This window comes from Salmo salar, chromosome 03 (genome assembly GCF_965601325.2).
Source record: "Salmo salar chromosome 03, fSalSal1, whole genome shotgun sequence".
Classification (NCBI taxonomy): domain Eukaryota; kingdom Metazoa; phylum Chordata; class Actinopteri; order Salmoniformes; family Salmonidae; genus Salmo; species Salmo salar.
Genome location: NC_138293.1, coordinates 68,844,642 through 68,872,577, shown reverse-complemented (window position 1 = coordinate 68,872,577; position 27,936 = coordinate 68,844,642). Strand labels below are relative to the sequence as shown.

The following is a 27,936-nucleotide window of genomic DNA, read 5'->3' as shown; positions in this document are numbered from 1 at the left end:
AGTGTAAATCAGCTGAATATGGATGATTCACACGGCTGTATTAACATGCATTTTATTGCTTGTAAAAGGATGGTACTTTACAAAGATATCGCATGCCCTACATTAAATATTAAAAACATTGTCAAAAGACAATAAAGTCTACTTTATCTCCTCACAAAATACATGATAAAAAAAACATTGGCTCATTGACGCAACACTAGACATTTTTGTGGCACAATCAATCATGCATACATAATGTTGGGAAAGGATCGCAACATGCATCTTCTTAGCCTCATCAAAAAAAAATCAAGAATCCTTGCGAGACGACAACATCTACAAGCAATTCTCCAGTCACAGAAGGCACTATATAAAACAAAAAGCACACATTCAGATGACGCACTAGAGGAATGAATGCGATTTCCAATTTGGCTTCCCAGGATTTTACAGTACCAAACCATTTTCTCTGTATCAATCCCAACTGTAAATAGTTATAAAGTTTGTTCACAATAGAGACCCACATTGTAAGATGATATTACACTGAATAAAGCGACAAATAGGGTTGCGAAGTAAAATGCGTACAATGACAACAATCACCGAGAGCAACAATTGTTGACATACAACATTAAGGTCGTTCCACCTCAAAAAGCACAAGAAAAAGGATTGAAACCCACCGTCTCAAATTGTTTCTGTAGTTAGTAAGAGCTACGATTAGCATCCCTGAAACATTTAGTTTAAATAGAATTTGATCTCATGATCTAATTGATTGCGCCCAAATTGGACCAAACTTCTTCCTACCAATGAGTTAGACCCCAAAAAATGCCAATACCACCCCAACAACCTGTATATAGTTTCAGTTTTGTTCAACAAGTTCCTTGAATATTTCAACAAGTGGCAGCTTTCTGAGGCTATCCCTACCGTGCAATTCTCATATGAATAGTTTTTCTACATTTCCAAAACTTTGGAGAAAAGGGCTAGGGCCTAAAATGTGACAACCCTAATAAAATACATTGCATGGTCGTCATGTTTTTCAATAAAATTATGATTAGGAAACAGCATTGCGATTAGTGACATTTAGCATTAATTCCAACCCAATACCATTACAAAACACAATACATTGTATGTTTGGGACTTATACCACTGAAGACCATAAGATTGAAACCATTAGAAGTGATATAGCTTAAATGGTTTTCTTGTTCACCGGGAATGGTCTAACAGGAACTAATCCAGACCTTTTTTTTTGAAGGGACTAAACCCCAAGGGGTCCATTTCCTGGACACACATTAAGCATAAAATGACAAACTGAATTGCTTTCATAGAGGACTGACTTGAAATTGAGGATGCCCACACAATGTATTTCCATAATGAGCCAAATCTATTGGTTTTGTTTACAAAGTTGCAAAGGAAATGTTGTGACCTATTTAATAAACACGAGACCAGCAAAATTGATAAGAGTGCGGCAGTATAGCAGGACCACGGCATCTAGTGGTCAAAACCTAGTACTTTCAAACTACTTTATGGTAAATAACGCAAGTGACTTCAATTATTCATTTCTCTGAACGTGGGGAGAGAAAAAAAACATCACCAGATACATAGGGAATACATTACATAGTATGGATTAGTACTCCAAGCCACAGCTTCATACTACTTGTTAAAACATAGATAACTGATACTGTCTACTGGTTGTTGGGGTTGGATTGGCATGGGGTGTGGTGGGTTTTGACAATGTTATGAGATTCCTCATGTCTTACTCATTGGTAGGAAGAAGTTTGGTCCAAATCGGATGTTGGAAACTATATTTATTGAATATTATCTGAATCCTATAAATAAAAAAAATGTCCAATTTGGGAGCAATCACTTACCTTTCTCAGAGATCAAATTAAGTTTCAACAAAATGTTTCAGGAATGTCAATCTTACCCATTGCCAACTACAGAAACTATTTCAGAACAATCTGATATGGTGGATGTCATGGCTTGCTGAAATGGCATGGAATGAATCATTAGCATGTAGAAATCCATGCTCCGAAATGAAAATAGTTTGGTTTTTGGCGAGAATTATATCCTGCTTCCTTATTCAGCTTTTGACAGTAGCCAACATGTAGACCAACTGTTTATATGTTGGCTACTGTCAACATGTAAATAGTAGGTCTACATGTAGGTAGGTATGCAGAGAAAGGTAATCCAGTGCTGTTTCAGGTCACAAATACATCACAGCAACAGTCTTTCCACAAATAATCCAGTTTCTCAGACCAATATTTTCATTCACTCACTCTCGCACATCAACAATAGAAAAAGTTTAAAAAGTGCAGATTAAAATTTGCGCGACCCAGTGTAATATGACCGATCAGCTGATACTAGTCTATGCCGCTCATCGGCTGAATGATTGAAAGCTAAGGCACTATCGTGGTCCCCCGAGCCGGCATCTTCTGGTGCGAAGACTTCTGCTCCTCTCCTATTTCAGTCACCATTGTGCCCACACAACTAGAAAACCAAAAAAAGATATTAGGCAATCACAGTTTCATCATAGAAGATCGATGTAATCAACTATTTAAAAGCTGTGTGAGCATGACTATGTAGCTCTTAATATTGAGCTACGTCTATACCTCTGAGCCAGAGCCCTTGTGGCGGTGTCTCAATGTTCCAGGCTGTTGCCTAGTTTCTGGCCCTCCTGCAGGGCAACCATGGCCAATCTCAGGTGCTCCCTAAGGCTCTGGATCTCCCGCTCGCTCCTGCTCTTCATACCACTCAGCTCCCCGTGCACCTCTTTATACCGCTCACAGGCCGACTGCTTCTCCTATAGGGGTAAGGGCACAAAGACAGGTTTATCAGATGGACAAAGTATACCTCTTCCACTCTGGGCAGACATACAATGTTGGGATGGACAGAATAGCCTGAGGACTTGTTGCTTTGCTCTTGTGATTGACTTGGAACAATCAACCACACAAGACAGCTTTGCTAACTTGTAGATTAACATTCCAGTTTGTGTGAAGAGTTAAAGTAGTCTCCACCTACACATTGTTTAGAAACAAAACCAACACGTGTGCAGCTATGGGGCAAAACAGAAGGGGTTGGCAACACTGTTTTTGATTGAACTGACCTGAAGACCAGGTGTGTTGAAGTTAGGCAATCACAGAGCTGATTAATTAGCTCAGCTGGTCAAGTGTGGTGCCTAGTTGGAACAAAATCCTGCAGTACCTTTGGCACTCCAGGAACAGGGTTGCCTACCCCTGGCTTAGACTGTTGACAACATGTAAACTCTTGTCTCAAAATGTCTCTCAAATGCGTTGTTACAGTTGTTTGCTAGCTAATGAATTCGAGCCATTTTAGCATAGACATCAGTCAAAACATGGTATCAATAAGATATAACGAGCCACCTGTGATTCCCCACATGGCAGCTTGTTGTTGCTAATTCCACGGTAACGGAATTATTCCGGGTTTTTCTCACTTTAAAATGTATGTAAAATAAAAACCATTAATTTCAAAGTTTAACCAACCATACAACTCTATGCACAATTTCCACTGAAAACTGTACATAAACTAATTTAGTGGAAGAACTGTGCAGATGCGAAGTTGGTAAAGGAATTACGGTAAAAACTCCCTCAGGTTTATATGCGACCAAGTTTTCCAAAAACTCTTAAATATCTTCTCCGAATTAAGATTCAAAGATGTCTGCAGAAAGAATGCGGTGTCAGCTATGACACGGCACCTTGAGTTTATTTTGGTTATTGAACTACAGTAAGTGAAGAGGATTTACACCTGGTAACTGAATTACGATTACGAAATTACATCATAGGTCCCTGATCTATACTACACAAATGCATAATTATGGATATGGATGTCGTTTCACAAGTGCTTCCGAGTGGCGCAGCGGTCTAAGGCATCTCAGTGCTAGAGGCATCACTACAGACACCTTGGTTCGATTCCAGGCTGTATCACAACTGGCTGTGATTGGGAGTCCCATAGGGTGGCTCACAATTGACCCAGCGTCGTCTGGGTTTGGCCGGTGCTAGCCCTCATTGTAAATAAGAATTTGACTTGCCTAGTTAAATAACATTTTTAAATAAATGTACTACTGTATTGTATTTCACTGCACTGTGTTCTACTCACTGTACTATCCAAACTTGTGAAACATACGTCTATGATGGGCCGGACCAAATCTGAACCTATCTGCGGACGTTAACATCAAGGCTAGGGTAGACTGACCAAATTTCGACATCCCGTGTCGGTCGATGCCCAGTGGGTGAGGATGCTAGTTACAGTTAATGGAAAGAAAGAGAGGGGGCTCATGGGTAGGTGTAAGTAAGAGCTGGGAGAGGTGACATAAACGAGACAGAGAGCAAGAGAGAGAGGGCTTGTCCAGGCAGACATTTTTAACACGCTTGGTTTGACCACCAGACAACAGAAAGACAAAGTAAAACAGTTATGAGCTGAACATAACAGAATGCCAGTGGAAGGGAAGACAGTAGCAGGTGACCCAACTGGTTTGTGACCAGAGCTGTGGCGGTTATGACATTTTGTCAGCAGGTTATTGTCATGCACGCTTGGTATCCCCAGGCCTCCAAGCTGCATACAAGCCGCTGATGCGCACCTTTGCAAAATCTACATCTAATAAATAAATTGAATATACACTATCACAAAATATCCATTATTTATTTTAGTCAGGTGTAAAGAAACATGAAGAAAATGTATTTCAGAAGAACAGAATGAGTTGGGCTACTGTACGTTATCTGGCTATTATGCTAGATTTAGAGTCACTTGGCAATGTTAGTTGTGAATGATACAAACCAAAACAAATATGGGTGCATAATGTGACTATAGGCTTGAGGATTTGAGAAAGTAGCAATAAAAGCTTGTGCTCTGTTCCTCGCCTCAGTCTGCACAGCTGTTCTCTCAAGGTGATCATATTTTCACCCATCAGACTATTCTAAATTGAATCTCGTCTTTGCTAATATGTATTATTAGTTTAATTTAGAATGGCACATTATCAAATGGGAAGGAACAGGGGGAAAAGACATGACATCGGTATGCACTTGAATAGTGAATGGAGGCTGCGCGCTTTCCCGCCAGTGATGACGGGTAGGCTACTTCGGTTTTATAGCAGAGCATGTGCTTAATATGAGCAGCTGAGAAATAAATAGCAGAACACTTCCTTCACTCCATGCTTCACACTGTTTGAGGAGGATGCTCTCGCTGAGCAACAGGTGATATTCTGCCCAAACTCTGTATGCCATGGGCTCCCTAACCCTGTTCCTGCAGCTACCCAGTACTCTGTATGCATGCCATGGGCTCCCTAACCCTGTTCCTGCAGCTACCCAGTACTCTGTATGCATGCCATGGGCTCCCTAACCCTGTTCCTGCAGCTACCCAGTACTCTGTATGCATGCCATGGGCTCCCTAACCCTGTTCCTGCAGCTACCCAGTACTCTGTATGCATGCCATGGGCTCCCTAACCCTGTTCCTGCAGCTACCCAGTAATCTGTATGCATGCCATGGGCTCCCTAACCCTGTTCCTGCAGCTACCCAGTACTCTGTATGCATGCCATGGGCTCCCTAACCCTGTTCCTGCAGCTACCCAGTAATCTGTATGCCATGGGCTCCCTAACCCTGTTCCTGCAGCTACCCAGTACTCTGTATGCATGCCATGGGCTCCCTAACCCTGTTCCTGCAGCTACCCAGTAATCTGTATGCCATGGGCTCCCTAACCCTGTTCCTGCAGCTACCCAGTAATCTGTATGCCATGGGCTCCCTAACCCTGTTCCTGCAGCTACCCAGTGCTTACATTTTGGAAACCAAGTGAAATCTGTTCGGGAACATCGACAGTAACATGTTTTCGCAACAAAACATATTTGATTAAACTGTTGACAGTGCCTCTGTGCGCTCGGGAAAGGAATAAAGGAGAGAGCGTAGGAGATGGAAACATGGTGGTGAGATATTCTGTATAGCTAAGAAAGGTTGTTTCAACCAATTAATTATTCAAATATTAAAACAAATACCCATTACTAGGCTATTCAAAATCACCCTGCACAATCAATGAACCAACTGCATGCCTAGGGCTATTCATTTTCTCCCAGACTCGTGGTTAGAAATGTTGGAGAACAGCATAAGGTAACCAGTCCATCCAGTAGGCATAACCACACAGTCCACACTCAAAGGTGATTACTCAAATGAGTTTAATTTGAGTACAGGCTAGAGCATCGTATTTGGGACATCGGTTTTGTTGGTTTTATGTTTTTTTTCTTCTGCCATGCGTAATATGCGGTAGGCTATGTATTGTATAATGACACAATCATAATTCAGCCTACGCATAAACTCTAATATGCATATGGGTGTTTTGATTTTCTCACCACCTTAGAGAGCTGTCCATTTTGTTGTGTTAGGATTTGAATCAACATCCACAATGACCATGTTTTGCACGGTTTCAACCTGCAGCTGAACTTGATCATCACAGTGAGGTGAGTTTTAAAAGTATTATAGGCCTACTGTTTTGATCATGTTTGATGTGATTTTTGACTGCATTTGCATTGATGTTAGTGGTTAGAGGGACAATAGAGCCCTGGAGCACCAGGCCATTAGGACTTGATGGTTGTTAGCAAGTTGGGTACTACCAAAGCACGTCTAGATTGCATATCAGGAGAAGATCGTGAATCAACGGTCACGTGGAATTTTGCTGAGGTCATGACTCATGACTGCAGGTGTGGTGGTAATATGGTCACCGCAACAGCGCAATTTGTGACTTCACATTTCCCATTGTAGCATATTCAGTTGCAGTAATTCCGTTAAAGACTTTTTTGTAATAACGAGAATAAACCACTTAATAATTCAAACAAAATTGATATCAGTAAAATCACTAACTAATTGACAAGTCTACCATTACTTGCTACTTACAGTGCATTCGGAAAGTATTCAAATCCCTTGACCTTTCCGACATTGTTACATTACAACCTTATTTTAAAATGTATTTTCCTCAATCTACCCACAATACCCCATAATGACAAACCAAAACAGGTTTGTAGATTTTTTTTTGCAAATGTATATAAAAAACAAAAACTGAAACATCCCATTTCCATAAGTATTCAGACCCTTTACTCAGTACTTAGTTAGTTGAAGCATTACAGCCTTGAGTTTTCTTGGGTATGACGCTACAAGCTTGGCACACCTGTATTTGGAGAGTCTCCCATTCTTCTCTGCAGATCCTCTCAAGCTCAGTCAGGTTGGATGGGGAGCGTTGCTGCACAGCTATTTTCAGGTCTCTCCAGAGATGTTTTTTCAGGTTCAAGTCTGGGCCACTCAAAGACATTCAGAGACTAGTCCCGAAGCCACTCCTGCGTTGTCTTGGCTGTGTGCTATGGGTCGTTGTCCTGTTGGAAGGTGAACCTTTGCCCCATTCTGGGGTCCTGAGTGCTCTGGAGCAGGTTTTCATCAAGGATCTCTATACTTTGCTCCGTTCATCTTTCCCTCGATCCTGACTAGTCTCCCACTCTCTGCTGATGAAAAACATCCCCACAGCATGATGCTGCAACCACCATGCATCACCGTAGGGATGGTGCCCGATTTCCTCCAGAATTGATGCTTGGCGTTCAGCCAAAGAGCTCAATCTTGGTTTCATCAGAGAATCTTGTTTCTCATGGTCAGAGTCCGTTAGGTACCTTTTGGCAAACTCCAAGTGGGCTGTCATGTGCCTTTTACTGAGGAGTGACTTCTGTCTGGCCACTCTACCATAAATACCTAATTGGTGGAGTGCTGCAGAGATGGTTCTCCTTCTGGAAGGTTCTCCCATCTCCACAGAGGAACTCTGTAGCTCTATCAGAGTGACCATTGGGTTCTTGGTCACCTCCCTAACCAAGGCCCTTCTCCCCCGATTGCTCAGTTAGGCAGGGCAGCCAGCTCTAGGAAGAGTCTTGGTGGTTCCAAACTTCTTCCATATAAGAATGATGGAGGCCACTGTGTTCTTTGGGACCTTCAATGCTGCAGACATTTTTTGTTACCCTAACCCAGATCTGTGCCTCGACACAATCTTGTCTCGGAGCTCTACGGACAATTCCTTCGACCTCATGGCTTGGTTTTTGCTCTGACATGCACTGTCAACTGTGGGACCTTAGGTGTGTGCCTTTCCAAATCATGTCCAATCAATTGAATTTCCCACAGGTGGACTTCAATCAAGTTGTAGAAACATCAAGGATGATCACCTGAGCTCAATTTCGAGTCGCATGACAAAGGGTCTGAATAATTAAGCAAATCCGTTTATGAATTTTTTTTTTATAAATACATTAAAAAAAAAAAAGTTATTCAACTAGGCAAGTCAGTTAAAACCTGTTGGGGCTCGGGGGCAGTATTGAGACATTTTGAAAAAAATATGTGCCCATTCTTAACTGCCTCCTACACCAACTCAGAAGCTAGGATATGCATATTATTAACACATTCGGATAGAAAACACTCTGAATTTTCTAAAACAGTTTGAATGGTGTCTGTAAGTATAACAAAACTCATATTGCAGGCAAAAACCTGTGAAAAATAGATCAAAAAATTTTTGAATTTTGTGACTGTACTATTTAGTGTCATTGTTTTATAGATACCATAGTGAGAAAGGATTCATTTCGCAACACCTACGGCTTCCACTAGATGTCAACGATCTTTATAAAGTTGTTTGAAGCGTCTATGATAAACAGAGAGCAAATTAGAATGCAAGGAAGTTGACATGTCATCACTTCATTTTTTTGCGCCTGCGCATAAATCTGAGAAGCGTGAGTTTGTCATCATTGTTTATCTAGACATAGGATAGGTTGTGTGAAAATATTACTGATGTTTAACGTTAAAAATGGACCAAAAGATTAATGCTAAACAACATTTGACATGTTTGAACGAACGTAAATAGATTATTTACTAGTTTTTTTTTGCTTTTCGGCGTGATTTTACACCCCCCCACCACGTTTTGTGGGAGCATAATGAACGCTAAGTACTTGGTGTTATTTGGACATAAATTATGAACTTTGTCAAAAGAAACCACATTTGTTCCGGACCTGGGAAATCCTGGCAGTGCCTTCGGATGGAGATAATCAAAGGTAAGGGGATATTTACAATGTTATTATCGATATTAGATGATGCTAACTGTATAGCATAGCTTATTGTTCTTAGCATAGCACCCCGTTTATTGCAAAATGTGATTTCCCAGTAAAGTTATTTTGAGATCTGGCCATTCGGTAGCAATTACGAGATGATAATATATTATTCTTTGAATGACAATATTATAATTTACCAATGTTTTCGAATAGTAATTTTGTTATGTTCACCGGAAGCATTTCAGAGAAGAAAAAAATCTGAATTTCACGCTACTGTAAAATGCTGTTTTTGGATATAAATATGAACTTGATGGAACAAAAAATGCATGTATTGTATAACATAATGTCCTAGGAGTGTCATCTGATGGAGATTGACAAAGGTTAGTGCATAATTCTAGCTGGTTTCTGCTTTTGGTGACGCCTGACCTTGAATTGAAAATGGATGTTTGTACTTTTGTGGCTATGTACTGTCCTAACATAATCTAACTTTATGCTTTTGCCGTAAAGCCTCTTTGAAAATCGAACAATGTGGTTAGATTAAGGAGATGTTTATCTTTTAAATTGTGTAAAATAGTTGATTGTTTGAGAAATTGAAATTATTAGATTTTTGATGTTTTGAATTTCCAGCCTTGTTAGCAATACCGACTCGGGTTTCATTGCTAACCTGTAGCCCCAACAGGTTTTAAGAACAAATTCTTATTTACAATGACGGCATACAATTATGGGGTATTGTGCGTAGATTTAAGATTTAAAAAAAAAAAAGTTATCCATTTTAGAATAAGGCTGTGACGTAACAAAATGTGGGAAAAGTCAAGCGGTCGGAATACTTTTCAAATGCTCTGTATGAACTTTCATTATCTTCCCTGCTCATGAGGGAGAGAAATTAGAAAATATCTTAGTTTTTGGTAATGAAACTACAAAGCAATATTTCCTCGACTTACATAAGGTATACAATTTCTCAGAAATGAAATATAAAGTGTTGATATTAGTTGGCAGGGGTCTTTACTTCAACATTCTGTGTTTTGATGATGTATTTAAAATACTTTTTCTGGTAGATGTTTTCTAAGACCCCTTTTCCATCTGTTTATCCACAAATCAAAGCCTTCACTTATGCCACATTTTTAAGTTGGAAAACGATTGAAAATGTATCAATAGCTAGGATTCCATCAAATTGGCGACAGATTTTCATGTGAATATTCAAAAATATGCATAAAAACAAGACAGTATGCACATTTTCCATCAGAGAAGTGTTTCCATCAAATTGACTTGTTGCGGATAAAAGGCTGTGTGTGCGTGATGACGTAATGCACATAAAAATATATTTTGCGGTACCGAATAAAAAAATACAAGTTAAATGAGTTTCCATCAAATTTTCAACTCTACTGATGGTTCTCACTAAAAGTTTTTGCGTTATATAGCGAATGTACCCCCTCTGGTATTGGCAAATGCGCTCTAGCCAATAGCTCGCAGATTACCCTAAATGATGGACAAAAGAGTGAGAATTTCTATTTGTCAAACAACAGCCAAGCATCGGTGATCAAGTCACCAGAACCAGACCCTCAATATTGGAAACAAGCATAAAGCTCAACACCTTGCATTTTCACCACCCTTTGAAGTTCATCATTTAGTTAATCTGTAATCTACCTGCTTTCCCGATGAGTCATAGTAGGAAGACCACACAACATCACATGACTCCAGGTTTACTTCCATAAGATGGTTATTATAGCAATATGTGGCATAAAAGCCTTTCCACTGACATTTCTTGCGTCATTTTACAGACACAAAAAGATGCTACCTTGTCTAGTGTATTTTGTTGTGTCGACATTTGGAAAGCTTACCAAAAAATTATGTTTCCATCAGGCCTGTCGTGAATGTTTTTTTTCTTTTTTTTACTCACATAAAAAGGTTGGATGGAAACCTGGTTTATGCCTTAATTTCCCAAAAATAAGATTCTTATCTTTCTTTTGACACCCAATTTGATATGCTCCTATGAACTTCACGTTGGTGCTTATGGGTCCTTTTACATGGACATGGCCCTAGTCATCTGACCGTTCAGAATTATAATGCATGCCTTCCGGCCACATCGATACACACACACACACACACACACACACACACACACACACACACACACACACACACACACACACACACACACACACACACACACACACACACACACACACACACACACACACACACACTCATTTGTGACGTTGTCAGCCAAACCGTCTAAAGATGAAAACATTAGACCTTTATGCCTGCACACAAATACACAGTGAACCAGTACCGTGTTCAGGAACTGAAGTTCGTTCCTCAGACAGCTGATCTCCTTGTGCAAGTACTGCACTTCATTCTCCTTCACCCTGAGAAGAACCTGTGACAAAACAAAACATAATATTATTACAAGCTAACAAGCGTGATCAACCCAACATCTAAGACACTGAGCAGACAAAGAGCAACTGTCCCTAAAAACGTATTATTTAGAAGAAACATGTATTCTAATGTCAAAATTGACTTAAAATATGTCCAATAGCTCCAAATTCCAATGACTTAACCTCCAGATATAAATAGTAGAAATTCATCTAGCCCCGGAGGTAGGCTATCCAAAGTCAAACCAATTTTGCCACGGTCGCACAATAGCCGACTGAAGCTAAATGGCAAAATAAATAAATAAATAAATAAATAACTCTTCCCAGCTGCGAACACACACACCCACCCACATCAAACCATCTCTCGGTTGAATTCAGTCATGGCTACTAGCATTTCTTAAACGAACCAAATTTAAAAACGAGACCAAATCAGGAAGTACAGTCAACATTTAACAAATTCACTTGTGTTGAAAACAACTTTGTGTCTCCATGGGGCACAGCATCCAACAGGGGGCAGTGTGTTTCAGTGTGCAGTCAATGAAAATTCACACCACACACGTTCTTCAAGTCAATGCCCTACATAATAACCAACTGCACGCTGCCTTTCATAAACCCTTCCCTTTCTATTCAAACATGAGACAAGTGCCCCCTATGTCATTGTTGTAGGTAGAGAGGCTTGTTATGGTTGAGGTGCTCTCTACAACTTATCTCCTCCCCTCCTCCTGACCCACCTCCAGCTCACAGGACGGCCTGTCCTGGTTGTCGTGGGAAACGCCCTCCGACCCCTGGCCCGTGACGATGGAGCGCATGCGGCTGATCTCCTCTGTCAAACGGGCCTGTAGGTCCTGAAATGTGAAAACATTGACAATATTGAGCATACTGACAAACCGCTGAATGTGTCATATAGATAGGCATTGCTTGTCTATAACAAAAGTGTTAGGGTAGAGTAGGCTAAATGCACAGGAGCAGCTGATAAAGACCTCCAGACTCCTGGGCTCACCTGGTTCTCTTTCCTCAGCTGCTCCAGCTCGCTCTCCTTGCGAGTGATGTCTTTCTCCCTCTCACAGTTGCTCTGCTCAGCCCTGTTCAGCTCCAGACACTTCTGGGAGTACCTCTCAGACAGGCTGGACAGCTCCCTCTGCAGGGCCTGGGTCTCTAACCTGAGGGGACGAGAGAGGATAGAAACATTTAATTTATAAAAACTGTATATTACGCCTGAGATTAAAAGCAAAACTGGGGCTTTCTGGGTGGCGCAGTGGTCTAAGGCACTGCATCGCAGTGCTAGCTGTGCCACCAGAGATTTTGGGTTCGAGCCCAGGCTCTGTTGCAGCTGGCCGCGACCGGGAGGTCCATGGGGCGACGCACAATTGGCCCAGCGTCGTCCGGGTTAGGCCGGCTGGGATATCCTTGTCTTATCGCGCACTAGTGACTCCTGTGGCGGGCCGGGCGCAGTGCACGCTGACCAGGTCGCCAGGTGTACGGTGTTTCCTCTGACACATTGGTGCAGCTGGCTTCCGGGTTGGATGCGCATTATGTCAAGAAGCAGTGCGGCTAGGTTGGGTTGTGTTTCGGACCTTCGCCTCTCCCGAGTCCGTACGGGAGTTGCAGCGTTGAGACAAGCCTAACTACTACCAATTGGATACCACGAAATTGGGGAGGAAAAAAAGGGGTAAAATAATATATATTTTTAAAAAAGCAAGACTGGAGACACTACTGGTATTCTGTAGAAAACTTGACACTGCACTGGCTGTGCACAGTAAAAACAGTAGCAGCCATGTTGTGTTTACATGGCAGACCATTACATGATTAACATGCAGTCTCAAAAAAAAATCGAACTGTGAAAATGGTTCTGTTTCACAAGACATTTTGGTACAACAGTGGTTTAGATGGAAACCTCTGCCCACACTGCCCACACCCATTAACCACAATTGCACAAATGCAAAATGAAAATCATAATTGACACACACACACACACACGTAAAAGTAATGTTCATTAACATTGTATGCGCAACAGATCCCTTGACTTTTTCCACATTGTTACAGCCTGAATTTGAAATAAATTAAATTGTGTCACTGACTTTCACAGAATACCCCATAATGTCAAAGTAGAATTATGTTTTTAGAATTTAACAAATTAATAAAAAATTCAAAGCTGAAATGTCTTAAGTCAGTAAGTATTCAACCCCTTTGTTATGGCTAGCCTAAATACATTCAGGGGTTAAAAATGGGCTTAACATGTCACATAATAAGTTGCATGGACTCAGTGTTTAACATGGTTTTTGAATGACTACCTCACATACTATTATCTGTAAAGGTCCCTAAATCGAGCAATGAATTTCAAACAGATTCAACAACAAAGACCAGGGAGGTTTTCCAATGCCTCGTAAAAGGGCAGCTATCGGTAGATGGGGTAAAAAAAAAAGCAGAGGATTAATATCCCTTTAAGCATGGTGAAGTTATGAATTACAATTTGGATGGTGTATCAATACACCCAGTCACTACAAAGATACAGACATCCTTCCTAACTCAGTTGCCGGAGAGGAAGGAAACATCTCAGGGAATTCACCACGAGGCCAATGGTGACTTTAAAACATGGCTGTGATGGGAGAAAACTGAGGATGAATCAACATTGTAGTTACGCCACAATACTTAAAAAATATATTTTTATTTCACCAGGTAGGCCAGTTGAGAACAAGTTCTCATATACAACTGCGACCTGGCCAAGATAAAGCAAAGCAGTGCAACAAAAAAACAACACAGTTACACGTGGGATAAGCAAAAGTACAGTCAATAACACAATAGAAAAATCTATATACAGTGTGTGCAAATGGCGCAAGGAGGTAAGGAAATAAAAATCAGCCATAGTAGCGAAGTAATTATAATATAGCAAATTAACATGGGAGTGATAGATGTGCAAGTAGAAATACTGGTGTGCAAAAGAGCAAAAAAAGTAAATGTGTGGGCTATTTACAGATGGGCTATGTACAGCTGCAGCAATCGGTAAGCTGCTCAGATAGCTGATGCTTAAAATTAGTGAGGGAGATATAAGATTCCAACTTCAGCAAATTTTGCAATTTGTTCCAGTCTTGGTAGCAGAAAACTGTAAGGGAAAGGCAGCCAAAGGAGGTGTTGGCTTTGGGGATGACCAGTGAGATATACCTGCTGGAGTGCGTGCTATGGGTGGGTGTTATGGTGACCAGTGAGCTGAGATAAGGCGGCGCTTTACCTAGCAAGGACTTATAGATGACCTGGAGCCAGTGGGTCTGGCGACAAATATGTAGCGAGGGCCAGCCGACGAGAGCATAAAGGTCGTAGTGGTGGCTGGTATATGGGGCTTTGGTGACAAAAAGGATGGCACTGTGAAAGACTGCATCCAGTTTGATGAGTAGAGTGTTAGAGGCTATTTTGTAAATGACATCACCGGTTTAACGAGAGTATGTTTGGCAGCGTGAGTGAAGGAGGCTTTGTTTGCAAAATAGGAAGCTGATTATAGATATAATTTTGGAATGGAGATGCTTAATATGCTGGAAGGAGAGTTTACAGTCCAGCCAGACACCAAGGTATTTGTAGTTGTCCACATATTCTGATGCTAGTCGGGCGGGCGGGTGCGGGTAGCGATTGGTTGAAAAGCATACATTTAGTTTTACTAGCATTTAAGAGTTGGAAGCCACGGAAGGAGTGTTGTATGGCACTGAATCTCGTTTGGAGGTTTGTTAACAGTGTCCAAAGAAGGGCCAGATGTATACAGAATAGAGGTCGACCGATTATGATTTTTCAACGCCGATACCGATAATTGGAGGACCAAAAAAAGCCGATGCCGATTAATCGGCCGATTTTTTTAATGTATTTGTAATAATGACAATCACAACAATACTGAATGAACACTTATTTTAACTTAATATAATACATCAATAAAATCAATTTTGCCTCAAATAAATAATGAAACATGTTCAATTTGGTTTAAATAATGCAAAAACAAAGTGTTGGAGAAGAAAGTAAAAGTGCAATATGTGCCATGTAAGAAAGCTAACGTTTAAGTGCCTTGCTCAGAACATGGGAACATATGAAAGCTGGTGGTTCCTTTTAACATGAGTCTTCAATATTTCCAGGTAAGAAGTTTTAGGTTGTAGTTATTAGGAATTATAACTAGCTAGCCATTTCACATCAGTTACACCAGCCTAATCTTGGGAGTTGATAGGCTTGAAGTCATAAACAGCACAATGCTTGAAGCATTGCGAAGAGCTGCTGGCAAACGCACAAAAGTGCTGTTTGAATAAATGCTTACGAGCCTGCTGGTGCCTACCATCGCTCAGTCAGACTGCTCTATCAAATCATAGACTTAATTATAACATAATAACACACAGAAATGCGAGCCTTTGGTCATTAAAATGGTCGAATCCGGAAACGATCATTTCGAAAACAAAACGTTCAGTGAAATACGAAACCGTTCTGTATTTTATCTAACGGATGGCATCCCTAAGTCTAAATATTGCTGTTACATTGCACAACCTTCAATGTTATGTCATAATTATGTACAATCCTGGCAAATTAATTACGGCCTTTGTTAGGAATAAATGGACTTCACACAGTTCGCAATGAGCCAGGCGGCCCAAACTGCTGCATATACCCTGACTGCTTGCACGGAACGCAAGAGAAGTGACAATTTCCCTAGTTATAAGAAATTCATGTTAGCAGGCAATATTAACAAAATATGCAGGTTTAAAATATATACTTGTGTATTGATTTTAAAGAAAGGCATTGATGTTTATGGTTAGGTACATTGGTACAACGACAGTGCTTTTTTCGCAAATGCACTTGTTAAACCATCACCCATTTGTCGAAGTAGGCTATGATTCGATGAGAAATTATCAGGCACCGCATTGATTATATGCAACGCAGGACACGTTAGATAAACTAGTAATATCATTAACCATGTGTAGTTAACTAGTGATTATGTTAAGATTGATTGTTTTTTATAAGATAAGTTTAATGCTAGCTAGCAACTTACCTTGGCTTCTTGCTGCCCTCGTGTAACAGGTAGTCAGCCTGCCACGCAGGCTCCTCGTGGAGTGCAATTTAAGGTAGGTGGTTAGAGCGTTGGACTAGTAACCGGAAGGTTGCAAAAACGAATCCCCGAGCTGACAAGGTAAAAATCTGTTGTTCTGCCCCTGAACAAGGCAGTTAACCCACCGTTCCTAGGCCGTCATTTAAAATAAGAATGTGTTCTTAACTGACATGCCTAGTTAAATTCTTTTACGATGATTGACAGAGTCGAAAGCCTTGGCCAGGTCGATGAAGACGGCTGCACAGTACTGTCTTTTATCGATGGCGGTTATGATATCGTTTAGTACCTTGAGCGTGGCTGAGGTGCACCCGTGACCTGCTCAGAAACCGGATTGCACAGCGGAGAGGGTACGTTGGAATTTGAAATGGTCAGTGATATGTTTTTTAACTTCGCTTTCGGAGACTTTAGAAAGGCATGGCAGGATGGATATATGTCTGTAACAGTTTGGGTCTAGCGTGTCACCCCCTTTGAAGAGGGGGATAACCGCGGCAGCTTTCCAATCTTTAGGGATGTCGGACGATACGAAAGAGAGGTTGAACAGACTATTAATAGGGGTTGCAACAATGGCGGCAGATCATTTTAAAAAGAGAGGGTCCAGATTGTCTAGCTCTGCTGATTTGTTTGGGTTCAGCTTTTGCAGCTCTTTCAGAACATCTGCTATCTGGATTTGGGTGAAGGAGAAGCTGGGGAGGCTTAGGCAAGTAGCTGCAGTGGGTGCGGTGCGGTTGGCCGGGGTTGGGGTAGCCGGGAGGAAAGCACGGCCAGCCGTAGAGAAATGCTTATTGAAATTCTCGATTATAGTGGGTTTATCGGTAGTGACAGTGTTTCCTAGCCTCAGTGCAGAGGGCAGCTGCTCTTATTCTCCATGGACTTTACAGTGTCCCAAAACTTTTGAGTTAGAGCTACAGGATGAACATTTGTTTGAAAAAGCTAGCCTTGGCTTTCCTAACTGACTGTGTGTATTGGTTCCTGACTTCCCTGAAAAGTTGCATATCGCAGGGACTATTCGATGCTATTGCAGTACACCACAGTATGTTTTTGTGCTGGTCGAGGGCAGTCAGGTCTGGAGTGAACCATGGGCTATAACTGTTCTTAGTTCTACATTTTTTCAAAGGAGCATGCTTATTTAAGGTGGTGAGGAAATTACTTAAAGAACGACCAGGCATCCTCTACTGACGGGATGAGGTCAATATCCTTCCAGGATACCCGGGCCAGGTCGATTAGAAAGGCCTGCTCGCAAAAGTGTTTTAGGGAGCGTTTGACAGTGATGAGGGGTGGTCGTTTGACCGCAGACCCATTGCGAATGCAGGCAATGAGGCAGTGTCGCTGAGATCCTGATTGAAAACAGCAGAGGTGTATTTGGAGAGCAAGTTGGTCAGGAAAATATCTATGAGGGTGCCCATGTTTACAGATTTAGGGTTGTACCTGGTGGGTTCCTTGATAATTTACTAACCTAAATGACAGAATGAAAAGGAAGCCTGTACATCTCAAGGGTTATCAATGGAAACAGGATGCACCTGAGCTTAATTTCAAGTCTCATAGCAAAGGGTCTGAATGCTATTGTTTAAAAAAACGTAACAAAATGTGGAAAAAGTCAAGGGGTCTGAATACTTTCCGAAGGCACTGTCCATGTACAAATTACCTCGACTAACCTGTACTCCCGCACATTGACTCGGTACCCATTGACTCTGTACCGGTACCCCCTGTATATAGCCTTGTTATGGTTATTGTGTTACCTTTTTATTTAATCTTTTACTTCAGTTTATTTAGTCTTTTCTGCATTGAACTGCATTGTTGGTTAAGGGCTTGTAAGTAAGCATTTCACGGTAAGGTCTACACAGGTTGTATTCAGCGCATGTGACAAAATGTTATTTGACTATAGCATGATCAGAGCATCTTTTAAATTAACTAAATAGAAATGTATATAAAAATTAACAATTGCAAAGCATGTTGAGCATTATTCTATTTGTCTCCACCCCGAAACAAGGCCATTAATACCCAGTGTGCTTTGCAGTTTATTTTGGTATGTTCATTTTCACTTATACATTTTGGTAATTTAGCAGACACTCTTTTTCAGAGTGACTTGCTCAACTAGCATATCACAGTCATGGCAAGTAAAATGTTTTTGTAACCCTTACTGAGAATGTTGTTGCTGTTCGGGTCGCCTAATTGCAAATACATTTTTGTATTTTAAAGCACATGTATTTTAATGACATACATTACAAAAATAAAGGTATTGTGTAGTTTATTTTGATATATTGACCTTTATGGTATTTCGTAAATCCCTGACCATAGGCTTAATGGTAAAATGCACAGGAGGGGATATTTCAGGCAGAGCTAAATTCAATAACCTGTAAAATGTTTGTGTTCCTAGTTCCAACAGTGCAGTAATATCTAACAATACACACAAATCTAAAAAGTAAGAAATATAATAAATATTAGGATGAGCAATGTTGGAGTCCGCAGTATATACAGTGCATTTGGAAAGTATTCAGACACCTTTACTCTTTTCACATTTTGTTACATTGCAGCAAATTCCCCTCAATCTACACACATTAGCCCATAACGGCAAAGAAAAACAGGGTTTTAGACATTTTTGGGATGGTGCCAGGTTTCCTCCAGACATGACACTTGGCATTCATGCCAAAGAGTTCATTCTTGGTTTGATCAGAGAATCTTGTTTCTCATGGTCAGTCCTTTAGGTGCCTTTTGTCAATGTTCTTCTCAGAGGCAACCCGGAACATGTCCCAGATCGCGTGATCATAAGTCTTTTTAAGCAAGGATTCCGATCGGTCAAATCAACATTGAACAGACCTTTTTTACATTTTTACATTTTAGTAATTTAGCAGACGCTCTTATCCAGAGCGACTTACAGTAGTGAATGCATACATTTTTTTTTTTTTTTTTTTTCATACTGGTCCCCCGTGGGAATCGAACCCACAACCCTGGCGTTGCAAACACAATGCTGGTGTTGTAAACACCATGCTCTACCAACTGAGCCACAGGGAACTTCCTGTTTGAGTTTCTGCCTATAGGGAGTAGCAAAATGGAATCATGATCTGATTTACCGAAGGGAGGTCGGGGAGGGGGGCTTGTAGCCCTACCGGAATGGAGAGTAACAATGGTCGAGAGTTTTTAAAGTGCGAGTACTGCAGGCGATGTGTTGACAGAACTTCGGTGGCGTTTTCCTCAGATTTGCTTTATTAAAGTCCCCAGCTATAATAAATGCGGACTTGGGATCTGCGTTCTCCAGTTTGCACAAGGTCCAATGTAGTTCCTTGAGAGATTATGCAAATAAATGTTTTTTGGAAAGCAACATCGTGACCAACATTTTCTTGCATCCATCTGACCATGCAGACTGCAAAGTGAACGGCATGAAAGTGCTTGTGACTCCATGGTTAAGCAATTGCTCTCTCCTTGAGTGACAGGGAGCAGGGCTTGATATGGGAAGTGGCATGAAGCAGGAGGAGTGAGAGACGACTGAAGTAGCAAACTGAGTATACTAGAAAAACTGACATTACACATGTCGGAGTTGCTTAGCACATTTAACAAACCAAATATTCAAATACCATTATAGAAGAAGTAAAAACCCAAACCGGTCCGTGCATCAACACCGGTATATAGTCAAATAACGGTATGCCGCCCACGCCTAAATTGATGATACAAAGAAAGGATGTACTATGTATGTAAAGGTGTGTAAGGAACGGGTTGTGTTTTGAGCACTCACTGCTGCTGTGTGCGTAGAGTCTGTGTGTTGGCACCCCCTCCACCAAGCCTCTTTGCCTTCTCCACCTCTCTCTCCAGCTCCTCCCTGTGGGCCTTCTTCAGTGTCTCCATAACTAAACCACAGAGAGAAAGGGGAGGATGTGATGTTAATGAATCTAAAATCAAACAAACTGTATTACCCCATGAAATGCTGTGGTGTTGACTGTTCCATTCTGATGTCACACGCCTCATAAACAACAAAAGTCCTTGAATTGGGGAGCTAATGATATCTATGTACAAATTTGACCCTTGACCCCAAGATCCTGTGACCCCTGACCTTGTGCTGTGTCCTGGGTCTCCTCCCTCAGCACCCGATCCCTGTCCCTCTCCAGCTCTCGGGTCTCGCGGGCATGCTGCTTCTGCAGCTCCTCCAGGGCCCGTTTGTGGGCCCGCTCCATGGCCTGAAGGCTGCGGCCGCACGTAGCATCCCGACCACAGCTACCTCCCCCCACCCTCCCCCCACCCCATCCTCCTCCCTGCAAACGCTCCAGCTGCTGCCTCAGAGACGCCACCTGAGTGTCACAAAGGTAGAGAGGCGGTAAAGCTCACTGAAAGAAAGAGAGAGGCGGCGGGGTATGTAATTACTGGGTTGAACCGAACTAACATGCGAATAGTGATGAATGCCATATTCCATGCATTCATATCAATCCCACACATCATGCAGGTCATGTGTCTCAAAGGCAATGTTAGGGACTGTATGGATCATAGACAAAGGGACAGTGCAAGGAGTAAATTCATCTGAATCAGATTCCCGCAACCTCATGATATGATTGTATGGTCTGCACAAGTCCTAAAACTACCCCTGTGAAGACACAGTAGTCAACAGCACACTATACAATGTTATCACATGACACATCACTCAAAGATGGAATGAGACTTTCAGCAGTGTTTCCACTATCGACATCTGATAAACTCAAAGTTCTAGAACCAGGGAAATGTAGTCTTAATTTTTCCGGGCAAACCGGTATTGCTAACTAAGCCCCTATTACACCCTCCTCCTTGGTATTTTGAAGACTGACAGGGTCAGTATTACTGCAGAGGGCCTGATTACCATCCCACATGCATAATAGAGCAAGCCTAGTGTTAAAGAGTTCCACCTCATCTGTAGATGAATCATCTAGATGAAGAGTAAATTTGCATTTATTTATTGTGTTTGCAAATTGAAAAACATCTCCACGCACTACCTCCCTCTGCAGCGCCTCATTGGCTGGATGGCTGGACCGTGAGCCCATTGGCAGTAGTGACCTCATCTCCTTTAATGGCAGCCGCTCAAACTCTGCCCACTTTTTCTCAATTTCCTCCTCTGCTCTTATCCTGGGATCTGAGCCTACACCCGGCCCTTTCCTCGACAGCACCTGCTCCCATGTGCTACTGGTCACATCTCTGCTCCTCTCCTCCTGCCATTGGGCGTGCTCCCTGCCCTGCCCCTCCCCTGCCTCTCTCTGAGTGGCTGGCAGAGGGCTGGAGGGGACGGGCACTGGTGACAGCTCGACACAGTCAAATCGGCGTACAGCGGATGTGGTGATTTCTGAACCAGTATCAGCGTGGCGAGAAGGTGGTCGACGAGTGGAGGCCAGGGAGCGAGAGTTCTCCTTGTCACTACTGCTGTCAGGTAGTCTGGAGGAGAGGAAGGACAGGGAGAGACCAAGTCAGACAGAGAGAGAGCGCAGATTGATAAAGTGACAGTATCATAGGGCTGTGGCGGTCATTACATTTTGTCAGCCAGTTATTGTCATGCAAAAGACTGCCTGTCTCACGGTAATTGACCGTTAATTAACAAATACATTTAGCATCTCCAGGCCTCCACACATACAAGCCACTGATGCAGACCTTTGAAACGTCTACATAAAAATAAAGTAATAAATCAATTTAACATACACCATCACAATAATCCATTATTTATTTTAGTCAGGTCTAAAAGAAACATGATATGAAGAAAATGTATTTCAGAAGAACAGAATATGAGTTGGCCTACTGTATGTTATCTGGCTATGCTCCATGCCATAGACTTGTTTATTTAGCTGACAAGATATGCTCATCTTATATGATTTTATAGTAAGAAGAATTATATTTAACTTAGCTGAATCCCCATTCGGAGCGAGTGCGCATATGAGCTTAAAAGCGATCATTTTAAACAGGTCCTACATGCTAGACTTATAGTTATTTGGCAACTTTAGTTGTGAATGATACAAACCTTAGAATGCCTTAGAAATCAAAACATATATGGGTGCATGATGAGACTGTAGGCTTGAAGATTTGAGAAAGTAGCAAAAAAAGCTTGCAGTGTGCTCCTTGCCTCAGGCTGCACAACCGATCTCTCATCAAGTGAGTATTCTGTAGGCTAGACCAATTAGGTACCAAATACAGCTTAAATTATTTTTAAATGTTTTTCTGCCATGGGTAATATGCAGTAGGTTATGTATTGTATAACAGCTCAATCAATTTTAATTCAGGGTTTTTGTTCCAGCTTGGGCTCATATAGGCCTTGCATAAGCTCAAATATGAGTATGGGTGTAGTGAATGAATCTTAGAAAACACTGTCCATTTCCTTGTGTTAGGCTTTGAACCAACATCCACAACGACCATGTTTTACTCTCAGTTTCAACCTGCTGTTGAACTTCTTTCTTCAAATTGATCATCACAGTGAGGTGAGTTTAAAAAGCATTACCAAGACTCAACTGTCACGTGGAATTTTACTGTGGTCATGACTGCCGGTAATATGGTCACCGCAACAGCCCTATCACTCAATATCACTACATAAAATAAATCCCTGGTGATTCACTATGTAAGCAACATAACATTACAAATGATTAATGAGACTTGAAGTAATCCACAACTGCCCATGGACTTAGTAGCCCACCTGTATACCAGTATCAGAAAACAATAGGCCTCCTTATGTGACTTGTGTATTTGCCAGCTGGGACATAGAGGGAGGAGGAACTCACTGTGTAAGGTCTGGAGAGCTGCTGGGCCGAACACTCTTCCTCAGAACCTCAATCCAGTTCCTCCTGATCCCTGCAGTCATAGCTGACAGTGTGACAACTGCCTCCCTCGTCTGACCGACAGAGAGGAGAGAAGAGTAAGAAATGGAAAGGGTGTGGTGATGGAAAGAGATCATTCAAATACCTGTCACTCATCCTCACATAATATAGAAAATAATTGGAACAGTGAAAAACACACTCACCTGTATTTGAAATCCATAGTTCTTCTCTACATCAAACTCAGACACTTTTACACAAGACTTCAGGTCAACCTCCCCGTCCAGATCATCCTTCTGTAAGACACAGTTAGGAACAAACAAGACTAAAGACACATCATTAACTCACAATGTATCCCTAAGACAATTATTGCAATAGTCAAAATAACTTTGAAGCCATTGAAAACGTACCTCCTCCGCCCCAGAGTCTCTGTAGTACCTCAGACCAGCATCGGTCAACACAAACCAGTGCTTCTTCCACTGCAGACAGACACAGGCCACCAGTTAAACCAGCACTATTCGACCAATCTGATGCATTAATGCACACAAGCAGCTAAGTGACAGTTCACAGCAAGACATCATTCAAATCAAGTTAACATGGACCAATGAAACCTATGGAGTACACAGTGTTTAAGACATTATGACAAGTATAAAAAGAGTGCTTAAAGTGATGTATGGGTCATCTAAGTGTTTGTACTGTGAATTCAAAATGAGTTCAAACACAACATACAAACCTAGCACATAGATGATACAATGAGCCACAAGCTCATATGAGGACGTTTCATACTCAGTCTTATCCTGCTAGAACATACTGGTTGTGCCTGCCTGGGCACACCAAGCTATTACTGGGATAACATGGATAGTCTGCAGCTATCGCCTTACGCACAAGCTTTCTCATTAGGCGAGAGGGAAAGAGGGAGAGAGAAAGGAGGCGAGGAATCAAACAAGAAAGAAACCAGAAGGGAAGAAGAGCTAGAAAGAAAGAAGAAAACAGATAAACAAGTGATACATGACTTCTGACTAAATAAGACAAGAAAAAAAGTCATAAGAAATGAAGAAAAACATGACTTCACCTCTCCATTCTCATCCAGTTTTGACATCCATCCCTTCTTGAAGTTAAGGAGGTCGGGCTACAAGGAAATAAGACAAAGTGTCAGGTTAACGGAACCGTTTTGAAGAAACACAAAAGTAAAACAAAGGATGCCAGCGTAGGATGTTCACAATACAAAAACCAACATTTTTCCATGTAGAATTTCAAAAAAGGGCAAGCGTTGCATGCAGTTAGTGCACCATGGCAAACACCTGCGTGTACATTCAAATGTGTGAGGACATGGACGTTTAGAGGGTTTCTAGAAATGTTAAGGACAACAGGAAACAAAAAAAAAAGCACACCTTTGAGTGATGAGAGAGAAGACAGAAAAATCTTTTATTGCTAAGGTAACAGTAACATAATCAACATAGACAAGGGGAACTAGAGCTGAACACTATGTAGAGAGATTAACATGGTCATTAAAGCTACAGGCAGATTGAGACCAGAGGTTTCACCATCTACATCACCAATACTAACAGCTTCTAGGGTTCAAACATGGATTATACATTTAAAAATCAGACTAATATGTTAGTGACATATAACCACTGCAGTCTCAACTATTTCTAGGAATCCTTTCAGTTTGAGGGTGATGGGAACAGGGGAAAACCTGTGAGGTACTTTACAGAGGAGGTGATCCTGGATCAAGATCAGGAAACTTTTTCCATCTACATTCCTCAGTTTGGGTCTTTATCTCCTTCAACCCTCCCCCTCTACCTGGCATCACTGCCTGTTCTCACTGGAACTCATAAGTTGTCACATTGTAAACACCACTGTGCTTTGTTCCAGCCAAACCATTACAAGGCCTGAGGAGCAATAACAGGCAGATGTATGGTTACAGCATGAGGTAGACTTAGAACGACCTTCCCATGAGTTGACTTATGATGATAAAATGTGTCATCTAAGTAACTATGAGCATACTGGTGTGTGTCTCTCAAAGCATTTAGCCTACATAAATGCTTTAATATAATTTTGAAATTAGATGCAATAAACTAATAGTTGGCAACAACAGGAAACATCGGAGGCAAGCTGTTAACGTTATTTCAGCAAATAGATGTTTTTCAAAGTGCCAGGATGAGGATGACCCACCCGCACTCAGAAGTATACCTTTAAACACTTGCTTATTAATTTGAAGGAATAAACTATAGGTTGAAACATAACAAAAAACATAACGTTATGTATAGAAAACAAACTATAAAACAAAGAATTAAAGGCCACGAAACAAGAATATAGACACACCCACTCGAATAAAAATGTAACCATTTTAACCCCAATGTTCCATGTTGCCTAGTGGTTGCGGCGAAACAATTAAACATTCTTGCAACAATGAACACGGTTCAGTTATAGGCTCAAAACAAATGGAAATGTAATTCAAGTAGTGGCATCAAGGCAAAAGGGCAAACGTACCGTCATGTTAGTAGGACCCAGGAGGCAGTTGATAGAAAAACAAGTAAGCACTTAAAATAAAAATATTGTTGCAATAGCCTACTCGTCCAAAAAGTTTATTTTGTACCAATGTGATCGGGGTTGAATAAGTATTGCTTCAGTTTTCTACCTGCTGATCCGTTCGCTTAAAAACTTGTCTGCCTAGCAGGAAGGCTAGAAACTAAAACAAACCCCGCCATTTCTACCCATCTTGGTCCGTGAACTGTATCTTATCGCTCAAATATATTTTCCATGGACTACTTCAACAGAAACTGAAGATTATAGACATCATTAACACACACAACTCTTTGAAAGCCACAATTTCACAACTTTTTTTGCCGTTTGTTAAGATGTTTTTCGTCCTGCACTCTCGCCCTGTTTGCCACTTCCTGGGCGGATCCGTAAGAATCGTTTGAGCAACCAAGCTAACCAATCAAGTGATCAGTGGGCTGCTCAGAGCATTTCAATATTGAAATATAGACTGTAAACTGACAAAAAAGCAACCAGTGACACCTACTTCCAGACCACATAGCTTCTACTAAAATACACATCAAAGCATTTATGACATTCCTTAGTTGAGTAGCTAGATTATTTATGCTAACTAGGTAAAATCTTGGGAGGCTATTTTACGCCGATTCTCATGCAAAACGTTTATTAAACGGTATCACACGGGAATGACCTACCCTGCATTTGTCCAATAGAAACTCTCGTTTTAGTTGCAAAACGTTCCTAACTGTTTGGACTAATGATTACACCCCAGGCCAAGAATTTGAAACACATGCCCCAGCAGCTCACTCTATGAAACGCCAGTAGGATTCAGGTGAAAGAAACAGACCTACAACCCACGGACATACTTCAAAGTCTGAATTAAATTTAGGAATGTTAAAAGAAAGCATTGAAGTCACACTGCATTTGAATTGAACAGAGAAGCCCTATACCAGTTTATAAAAGCAGTTTATCGCAACTTCTTGAATTCATAACCTGAATTAATACACAGATATGTGTTTGTAACATTGTAAACAAAATAGACTGCATGCAGGAGGAAAGCATTGTAAAACTAAACATTCACATTAGATATACTGTACACTAACAAGCGTGTGAGCAAATAAATACTAGATGTTGGCCATTATTCAAAGCAGCAACAGGGCAATAAATATTAAAGACACAAAAGCCCTTCTATAATAGGATCGGAGAAGGGAGTTTGGATGTGGGCAGGTGAATGTGCACTCTGGCCTTTTCTCAATTGGATTTGCTCAACTTCTGCATCCTCTCTCACCTCTTGAAAAAGCTAAAAGGTAATCGAGGAGAGGCAGTGTAGAGAGGGGACGTGTAGAATGTATAGATAAAACGATATGTAATAGATTGTTTTTAAACATGTGCATGCTTTTCTCCTCAGACAAAACGAAAGCTGGCTCAAACGGGGTGCGGCAGATTTCAAAACTCCTCTGCGAAGGACTCTGGTAGGATACACATGACTATCCTCGATGGAAGGTGGCTATCGATGAGGGAAGGACACTCTTCCGTTCGCCTACTAACAAATTGACATCTCCTCAACCACAATGGTTTCCGGATCATGGAGGAGAGAGGATGAAGGACAGACTTTTACCCAAATGAGAAAAGGCATATACATGCCATGGCCCTTAGTAGAGGAAGTTTAGTTTATGTAAACTGAAGGAAAAGTAGTCTGATGACCTGTGTACATGGGACATCTTCTGCATTAAATTAGACAACCTCCATAAAACATGTACAATTCGATATAGGCTACAGAAATCCCACACAAGTAGACCTGTACCTGCATTTGTTCCAAGGAAGAGCTATGTTGCGCCCTCCATGGACTGGCCTCCTCCTCTATAGTGGGGCTGCTGGGCCTCTGTAAAGGAAGAGATTGTAATTATTAGTGTAAATGTTTGTGGTGTAAAACTGAGTGGGTCGAGCATAACACATCAACCCTGTAACCCATAGAGAGACAGGCTACACATTTTTAACAATGTCATTTTTTGTGAAGTTTGCATTCAATTGTCACTCCGTGTTGCACACAGCAAGCTTCCATTCCCCCTGTCACAAGGGGATTTATGGCTGATTTAAGATGAAGATGAAATCGTCAACCCTGTTACTTTATTTGGCACTTAACCTCTTGGGAGAACTAGTTTTTTATGAAGTTGAACATGTGCTCTTTATGACAATGTTAAAATTAGGTGAAATAAAACGTTTAT

General features: G+C 41.3%; 1 protein-coding gene across 1 annotated transcript; it reads right to left on the bottom strand.

The window, feature by feature from the left end:
* Window positions 1-36: 36 nt before the first annotated feature.
* LOC106601213 (TRIO and F-actin-binding protein) lies at window positions 37-26,153 on the bottom strand. The gene is made up of 13 exons (XM_045715156.2): window positions 25,706-26,153; window positions 24,285-24,341; window positions 23,623-23,691; window positions 23,419-23,508; window positions 23,180-23,289; window positions 21,419-21,851; window positions 20,512-20,746; window positions 20,197-20,308; window positions 12,405-12,564; window positions 12,136-12,249; window positions 11,323-11,409; window positions 2,580-2,770; window positions 37-2,457 (listed from the first exon to the last, which is right to left on the bottom strand). Exons 1-12 carry the CDS (start codon window positions 25,709-25,711, stop codon window positions 2,609-2,611), a joined length of 1,635 nt encoding a protein of 544 aa, XP_045571112.1. The 5' UTR covers window positions 25,712-26,153; the 3' UTR covers window positions 37-2,457; window positions 2,580-2,608.
* Window positions 26,154-27,936: the final 1,783 nt, after the last annotated feature.

Bases quoted from the DNA above. Each gene is read 5' to 3' on its own strand.
- LOC106601213 (XM_045715156.2), bottom strand. The intron at 23,509-23,622 runs GTACGTTTTCAA...TGTGTCTTACAG, and splicing joins GAGACTCTGGGGCGGAGGAG to AAGGATGATCTGGACGGGGA. The intron at 21,852-23,179 runs GTGAGTTCCTCC...CCTCTCCTCCAG, and splicing joins AGCTCTCCAGACCTTACACA to ACTACCTGACAGCAGTAGTG.